An 8,430-nucleotide genomic window follows, 5' to 3' on the forward strand; every position below is an offset into this window, starting at 1 on the left:
CAGGTATAGACGGCTCAAACCACCGTCCTGAGAGGGGGAGCTAAGTCTCATGTATTGGGCAAAGAAAGAAAAACAGACAATCCCCCTAGAGGAAGGAATATGTGTCCAGAGATGTAAGATAACCCTCCCCTTGTTGAGTGGTGCACTCCATAGATATATAAGCAGAGTGTAGGATTCCTAGCTCAGATTGCAGAGCTTGCACTCACTGACCATGGACGGGGCTCAACATAAATGTGGGGTCGTAGAGCCACCACCACATCTGCTTGGGGGAGTGGGAGAATTAGAACCTGCTGATCCAGAAGTACAGGCTATCGTTGACTTGGTAAGTAACATCGTGGGATAATATCAGGTTGCTCTTTCTTGTGTTACATCGTTCTTTATGGCAGGAGTGTCTTATAGAGTAACTTCTCGTCAGGCTGCGGACAGCCCCTGTAGATGTTCTATAGGAGCTGTCCTCAGCCTGACGATCAGCGCTGATCAGTCGTAGGAGAAAAGTGCTCAGCTGACCGCTCCTTCACCTTTGTTTCAGCAATGGTGGGGGTCTCAGCACCTGGAGCCCCACCGATCCAAACTTTTTGATTTGTCTCTGACATATGAAAAGTTTGATGAACGTGTAATTACTCCTCATTGCACAGTTATATATGTATATCAGTAGCGGGGAGGTGGTTATGATTGACAGTTAGGCGTTGTTCACACGGTGCTAAAAAAAACCTGACTATATGGGGGTCACCTAACTGCTATATGGGGGTCACCTAACTGCTATATGGGGGTCACCTAACTGCTATATGGGGGCACCTAACTACTATATGGGGGCACAAAACATGACTATTACTTTGTGGAGGCACATAGGGGGACATTACTACTTTATGGGACTTTTATCTTTGGACACATACTTTATGGGACCACTATTAGGCCTTGTTCACACGGCATTTTAAAATAAAAACAACGTGTAAACGCATCAAAAACGCTAGCGTTTTTGCAAAGCGCTTTTTAAAGTACAGGCGATTTTAACACTTTTTTACGTGTTTTCGGCGCATATTTAGGACTCCCATTGGCTATGGGAATTAGGCGCGTTTTTGGTCCATTTTACGCGCCAAGAATTGACCTGATGCTTCTTTTTTTACACGCGGCAATTTTTAAACACGTGTGCGTAAAATAACCCACGTCGTATGCACTACAATGCGTTTTTCCATTGTCAATGTGAAGCTTGAACCATGAGATTTTTTTTTACGCGTTTTTTGGCGTGTAAATCTCGGCAAAAACGCTGTGTGAACAAGGCCTTAATCTGTCAATCAGGATCTGGAAAATCTTTGAACCCGGTTGTGTTCACATCTGCGTTAGAGGCGACTTCAGGAGCCTCTGTCGCTGATCCGGTGAACAATGGCCGACAAAATTACGCAGATTGCTGCACTAGTTTGTCTAGCAAAATGATGGACACCGTGATGAAAAACCGATGGAACCTGTAGCAAAATGTTATATGTGGCGTATGGTCCTGTCGCTGCAGAATTTACATTGTCCGTTAACGTTGGACATTATCTGCATTTGTCTATGAGCTCCAAATTAATAAATGCTCTCTCAATGGTGGATCTGAGAGAGGCCGGCCGGAGAGACCATGACACGCAGCTTCAGTGTTCAAACAGTCTCTGCCCACAGGGGGCGGATCCATCTTTATTTATAGGAAAATGAGAGTAGGTGGTGACCTTATACTTGCAAACATAAACATTCTATATATCGTAATATCCCAAAACTCCACATATGGTATAATGACAGGAAAGGTGTAGGCTTTGGTTTCAGCCAATCATCTACAATATGATAATGACTCTGATTTCAGCCAATGAGAATATTTCAATGCATTATAATAATTCTTCAGCCTCCAAGCCCCAGGTGGCCTGAACCTTGTCCCATGGGAAGGACACACATTTCAGATACACATGTTAATGTGTCTACTTCTTATCTCACTAGAGAATGGAGACTGCAGATAAGTTTAAATTAATTAAACAGAGCGCTTCTCCAAGGCTGACCTATGGTAAACAATGTCATTGTCCATTCCACCAAGGCTATTTGATCTGCTCCTTACAAGAGTAATAAAACATTCAATTCAAGAAGACATAACATAGAATTGCTTCAGGACATCTGCTGACATTTACTTTTTACTTATTAATCTCAAGATAGCTCCTTCATGCCAAAAGATGGATTCCAATGATCCAAAATGGACGCCTACCATACAAGATGGAGTCCATGCAAAATGTTATCTTTTAAACATATTCTAATCACTTTCACAAAAGCAATATATGTTCACACATATAAAGATAATTAAAATATTTTTGACAGTCCCTAGAGGTCTCACTACTTAAATGTGAGTCCTACTGGGACGTTGGGACTTGTTGGTTGAGGTTCACCAGACGACCTCACGTGTAATGGCAGCAAAATCTCTATACGATAAAACGTCTCCCACCCACTAATATGTGTAACCACCATCAGAAGGAGAGCTAACAAACAGAACATGGTGGCAGCTGGGCACAGGGCCTCTGAGCAACCAGTCTTCTATATGCTACTACTGAGGCCCCATGCACACGGCCGTGCCCGTAATCACATCCCGATTGCGGGCACGGCCAGCTGCTGACCACATTTTCCATCCATGCTCCCATACAAAGTATGAGAGCATAGCCTGTAAAATACGAAAGTAGGACATTCTCCATAATTTCCTGCACAGCTCTTTCGCACGGGCATCTATCTGTAGCGATACGGAAAGGTGTCCACGACCAATATTAGCGGGTGGGACCGTATTACGGTCCACAATTACGTTCATTTTTCACAGTCGTATGCATGGGGCCTGAGAGAGTGTGAGGCTGTACAGAGAATCACAGCCGCTCGAAGTCCCTATCACGCTCCTCTGTGGAGACTGGACTGAAACCCCCTCTGAGACTGGATGTCAAGTCTTCCAATCTCTCGCAGACCTGGAGACGCTGGAAGGAAGAGTTTACTCTGTATGTGGATCTCACAGCGGCCCCTAGGGATGAGAAGAGGAAAGTTAAGCTGTTTTATTACCTGATTGGGGAAAGAACGCTCGTTCCTGATCATTTCCCTGTGTAAACAGATCAGCGATCAGCAGGTGAACGCGCAAACGCTGAATCATATGCCGGTCGTACCGTTTTAAAAAAGTGAAATATTATCGTTGTCGGCAGCTCATCTTGATGTGTAAACAGGGAGACGCGCTGCCGACATGATGATAATGTATGGGGACGAGCGATCGGAGTAACAACTGCTCGTCCCCATCCATAGCTCCGTGTGACGGGAGCAAGTGAGTGCCGATCAACGATGAATTGTTGATCGGCGCGCGCTGCACCGGCTGAATATCGGCCGATGTAAAAGGCCCTTTACTCAGACAGCAGACAGTCTGGACCCGGCAGACACACTGAAGGCATTTGATAAACACAGTGGCCCCAAAAAGAATGAGACTGTAGAGAGATACAAATTCTTCCCAAGGAATCAGGAGTCTGGGGAGAATGAGGACAGGTATGTGACAGCTGAGGAGACTGGCGGCAACCTGTGGATATGGAGACAAGAGACTCCCGCATCAGAGATGGGCTAGTGTGTGGCATCAGAGACAGGCTAGTGCGTGACATCAGCGAGAGGATAGTGTGCGTCATCGGAGACGGGCTAGTGTGCGTCATCGGAGACGCTCACCTCAGACAAAGATTACCGAGAGGGGAAGAGCTGGCGTTAGAGAAATGCATGCAAATCTGCAGAGCTGCTGAACTGACTAAAGATGATGGAAGCCGCCAGTGATGCCAAACTACATGCATAGCTCCCAACCATCCCGGATCCGGCAGAACAGTCACGGTTTCTCTCCACTGTCCCAGGCAACCTAAAAAATGTCCCGCTGTGCCCCGGGCACAACTCTGAGGTAGGGAAGAGGGGGGGGGTGCCGCAGAGTAGCTGTATAAAAACAGCTGATCGCTGCTGACTGTCAGAAGGAGGCAGGAAGTCTTGTGGCAACGCTCTGACTGGGGTCGATGCCGGCCCGGAAGTGGACCAATCCAGTCACCTGATCGGTCATCTCACCTCACCGGGCCGGCACCGACGCCAGTCAGAACGCCGCTGCAAGACCTCCTGCCATCTCCTAACAGTGAGTGACGTCAGGCAGAGCAGAGAATGGTAGCAGTGTGGCAATACGTACAAGGGGGAGCTATCTAGAGGGGGGGGCTGTGTGTGGAGCTATCTAGAGGGGGGGCTGTATGTGGAGCCATCTAGAGGGGGGGCTGTATGTGGAGCCATCTAGAGGGGGGCTGTGTGTGGAGCCATCTAGAGGGGGGCTGTGTGTGGAGCCATCTACAGGGGGGCTGTGTGTGGCGCTATCTACAGGGGGGCTGTGTTTGGAGTGATTTACAGGGGGGCTGTGTGGCGATATCTACAGGTGACTGTGTGGGGCACGATTTACAGGGGGGTTGTGTGTGTGGTTGATATCTACAGGGGGCAGTGTGTGGCTTTCTCTACAGGTGGCTGTGTATGGAGCGATCTACAGGGGGGCTGTGTGTGGAGCGATCTACGGGGGGGGCTGTGTGTGGAGCGATCTACAGGGGGGGGCTGTGTGTGGAGCGATCTACAGGGGGGGCTGTGTGTGGCGCTATCTACAGGGGGGCTGTGTGTGGCGCTATGTACAGGGGGGCTGTGTGTGGCGCTATGTACAGGGGGGCTGTGTGTGGCGCTATGTACAGGGGGGCTGTGTGTGGCGCTATGTACAGGGGGGCTGTGTGTGGCGCTATGTACAGGGGGGCTGTGTGTGGCGCTATGTACAGGGGGGCTGTGTGTGGCGCTATGTACAGGGGGGCTGTGTGTGGCGCTATGTACAGGGGGGCTGTGTGTGGCGGTATCTACAGGTGGCTGTGTGTGGCACGATCTACAGGTGGCTGTGTGTGGCACGATCTACAGGTGGCTGTGTGTGGAGCGATCTACAGGTGTAGATCGTGCCAGACACAGCCCCCCCCCCCCTTGTAAATATTACTAACTTTATTTTTTGGACTTGCAGGTTTCGCTGAACCGTTTGGACTACGTCGTAGATTCGTTAGACTACTGCGATGAAGATTTTTTTAAATAAAATCTTTAGTGAGTATTGTGTGGGGGAGTCCTTATTTCAATAAAAAAAAATATTTTCTTATGTCTTATGTTCTTTATGTGTTTTTTTTTAATACTTTACTAGCGCCTTGGTAATGGCAGTAGTCTGATTGACAGCGTCCATTACTAAGGTGGGGAGACTGAGACTAAAAAGGCTGAAACTAACCCCCCATTACTGCTGGCGGTGGGTACCGGGGTAATAATGGGGGTTAGTTGCAGCCTTTTTACTGGCTCACACTAAGCCCCACCTTAGTAATGGACGCGGTCAGACTACTGCCATTACCAGGCACTAGTAAAGTATTACAAAAACACAGACACATAAGAAAATATTTTTTATTGAAATAAAAACTCCCCCCACACAACCCTCTTTCACCATTTTATTTTTTTTTTAAACGTAGATCATCGCAGTAGTCCAACGAATCTGCGCCGTAGTCCAAACAGTCCAGCGGAACCTGCAAAACCAAGAAAATATAAAGTTAGTAATGTGAAGAATAAAAAAACTTCTCACCTCCAGTGACTTCTGTCTTCTTCTCTGGGCTGCAATAGAAACTAGACGTCAATGAAAAATATTTCCTCTTCATATAACTCTGCTACCTGTCAGCTGAAAAGTCATCCACCACAGGGTCTCCCTCTTGACTTTCATTGGTCTCAGCCTTTTGGTTTGTCCTGCAGCTGCTGCCGCCGTGATGAGCAAATGTTATACCAAAGATAGGAAAAGTAACACAAAGACGATATAACCGGATCCATAATATCTGTGATATCCAGACAGTCCAGAGATCCGCAGTGAGAATGTGCGCGCGGTATTTGCAGGAGGATCTGGCCGTGATTTGATGTGTTTAGGATATTGGGTGTGGTTAGGGGCGTGGCTTAAATGTCCCTCTTTTCCAAATTCAAAAGTTGGGAGGTCTGTTATTGGGTTGCGGAGACACCAGGGTCTGGGGGTGACTAATCTCTGCACTCCCTGTGACAGATGGTATAGATCTGTGTGATTCCATCAGGGAGGTCTGTCCAGTGTTTAGTCTTTTAATTTGTTATTTTTCCCTAAAAAATAAACCTTAGGCCCCAATCACATGACCGTAATTTTCATCCGTAATTACAGATCCCTAATTACGCATGAAATTGCGGACCCCTTCACTTCTATAGGCCACGGACATCTTTTCGTATATTTACAGATGTGTCCGGGCCATAGAAATCCCCAAAATATATAAGAAGTCCTATTCTTGTCTGAAATTGCAGCACGGACTGCCCATAGAAGTCTATGAGCGATTCCGCAATTACAGACCGCTACAGATATGTATCCGTCAGATCCGTATTTGCGGACAGTAAAAATCCTCACGGTCGTGCGCGTGAGGCCTTATAAAAAATAACAAACCAGTCATTTTATTTTCTATTAACTGCATTTAAACCATATTTTTTTTTTACTTTAGCCTCTTGTCTTGGTCTCAACAGGTTAAATCCGAGTTTCTGAAAAAGTCCGGGGTCAATGCCAAAGCTTTTCAGGTTGTCAGCTACAAAAGTCAAGTCGTTGCTGGAAGAAACTACTTTGTAAAGGTAACAGATCTACAAAGCCGAACCATGCGGAGGGGAAGAGGGAATTTTCAGGGATAAGGCCTTGTTCACACAGTGCAGATTTGCTGCAGATTTTGCTTCTTTTTTTTTTTTTACATAATCAGAATTGGATCCAGTAGAGGAGACACTTTAAGTTCTTCCTTTATATATTTCTTCTGTTTACGTTCCGTTCCTGGTCTTGGCTTAAAAGATATATGTAAAATCTGCAGCAAATCTGCACTGTGTGAACGAGGCTTAAGTGTGTAACATCACATGAGCTCGGTTTAGCGGTATCCAGATCACACACTAAGGGCGCGGTCAGACGTGGCGGATTTGCTGCGGATTCCACTGCGGACACGCAGAGCAAACATTTCGGAGCAGACATTTTTTCCTGTTTCTAGAGCTTTCTAGTTAAGTTGGTGCAGAAGTTGCGGAAAACAACTGTGGAAAATATTGCGGTGCAGAATTTGCATTTCGCAGTTTGTTGCGGAGAAGCAGCGGCTTTTCACTGCACATTTCAGCCCTTGCAATGCAAATCCACAGTAAGTCCGCTGCAAAATCCGCCACGTGTGGACGAACCCTCAAATGTGATCATATTGCTGCAGATTCATTGCGTATTTGCCGTGAATTTGCGGCAAAATCCTCAGCGGGAAAACTTCCGCCACTTCTGAATGTGCCCTAAGGGTGTGAACGCACTGGGGGGATGGGCTGTATAAAGGAAGCAGCATATCCGCCCTGGAAGCCGCAGGGAGTTCTGTCCGAAAATCCGCACAAAGTTGTGGTGCAGTTTTTCGGGCAGTATGTCCGCTGACAAAATCCTGCAGGAATAATAAAAAAAAAGTTTATACCCACCCCCGGCCGTAGTCCTAGCGGCGCGATCCTCTGTACTGAGCGCAGTGTTTTTGCCTCGTGTGTTCCTACCCTCAGAGTGCGCTGAACACTTTCCTGCCATGTAACGTGTCCCCGTCTCTCCTCAGGTCCGTCTTGGAAAGGATCAGTTCTGTCATCTGAGTATATTTGCACCTATACCTTACCCCAAAGAGAAACCGCAGCTGAAAAGCTTCCAGTTGAAAAAGACGGAGAAAGATGAAATCACAAAATTTTAGAAAATGTGGAGAAAAACCAGGAACAACCATAAATCCTGCTCCAACCTGCAGATATTCCGACGTGATAAAATTGTCTTTATGAGAAGAAAATAAATTTGAGTTTTGCCGGTGACCCTTTATTTGTGAACGTTTTTGTTTTTTTTCATTTAGTTTACAAGAAAAAATGTGTGAATTGTAGAAGTGGATGATGTCATCAGTGGATGATGTCATCAGTTACCGTGTGTACGGAGGATGAGCGGGGGCAGCAGGGGTATCACGCATGCAGTTGTTTTGTTTTTTTTTTTTTTGTTTTTTTTTGTGCCGTCCTAAACACACCTCAACTGCAACATTTAAATACACTTTTAGCATAAACACTGCAGAATTTCCGCACCGGAATTGTGTGTGGAAATTCCGCAGCGTTTACAGTAGCAGCAAAGTGGACAAGACTTAGTAAACCTCATGCCGAGGCTGCGGAAAAATAACCGCAGCGTAAACTTTAATAAATTGACCTGCGGTGCAGAATTTAATTCCTCAGCATGTCAATTTATGCTGCATTTTTGTCTGGGTTTTTTTTTTTTTCCTGTTGCGGGTTTCACCCATTGAATTCAATGGGGATGCAAAACCCGCAACACTTGGCGACTTTTGCAGCGTAATCGCAGCGTTAACGCTGCAAAAGTCGCAA

The 8,430-nt window shown here is 46.4% G+C and overlaps 1 protein-coding gene across 1 annotated transcript; it reads left to right on the forward strand.

Annotated features, from left to right (window-relative positions):
* Positions 1–206: 206 nt before the first annotated feature.
* Positions 207–7,850, forward strand: LOC142741673 (cystatin-A1-like). The gene is made up of 3 exons (XM_075851017.1): positions 207–322; positions 6,565–6,666; positions 7,641–7,850. The coding sequence occupies exons 1-3, from the start codon at positions 212–214 to the stop codon at positions 7,767–7,769; spliced, it is 342 nt and encodes a 113-aa protein (XP_075707132.1). The 5' UTR covers positions 207–211; the 3' UTR covers positions 7,770–7,850.
* Positions 7,851–8,430: the final 580 nt, after the last annotated feature.

Source organism: Rhinoderma darwinii, chromosome 2 (assembly GCF_050947455.1).
Source record: "Rhinoderma darwinii isolate aRhiDar2 chromosome 2, aRhiDar2.hap1, whole genome shotgun sequence".
Taxonomy (NCBI): Eukaryota; Metazoa; Chordata; class Amphibia; order Anura; family Rhinodermatidae; genus Rhinoderma; species Rhinoderma darwinii.

Coding starts and splice junctions, on each gene's coding strand:
- LOC142741673 (XM_075851017.1), top strand. CDS start 212: ATGGACGGGGCTCAACATAAATGTGGGGTCGTAGAGCCACCACCACAT. Junction 323..6,564: donor TACAGGCTATCGTTGACTTG/GTAAGTAACATC, acceptor TGGTCTCAACAG/GTTAAATCCGAGTTTCTGAA. Junction 6,667..7,640: donor GAAGAAACTACTTTGTAAAG/GTAACAGATCTA, acceptor GTCTCTCCTCAG/GTCCGTCTTGGAAAGGATCA.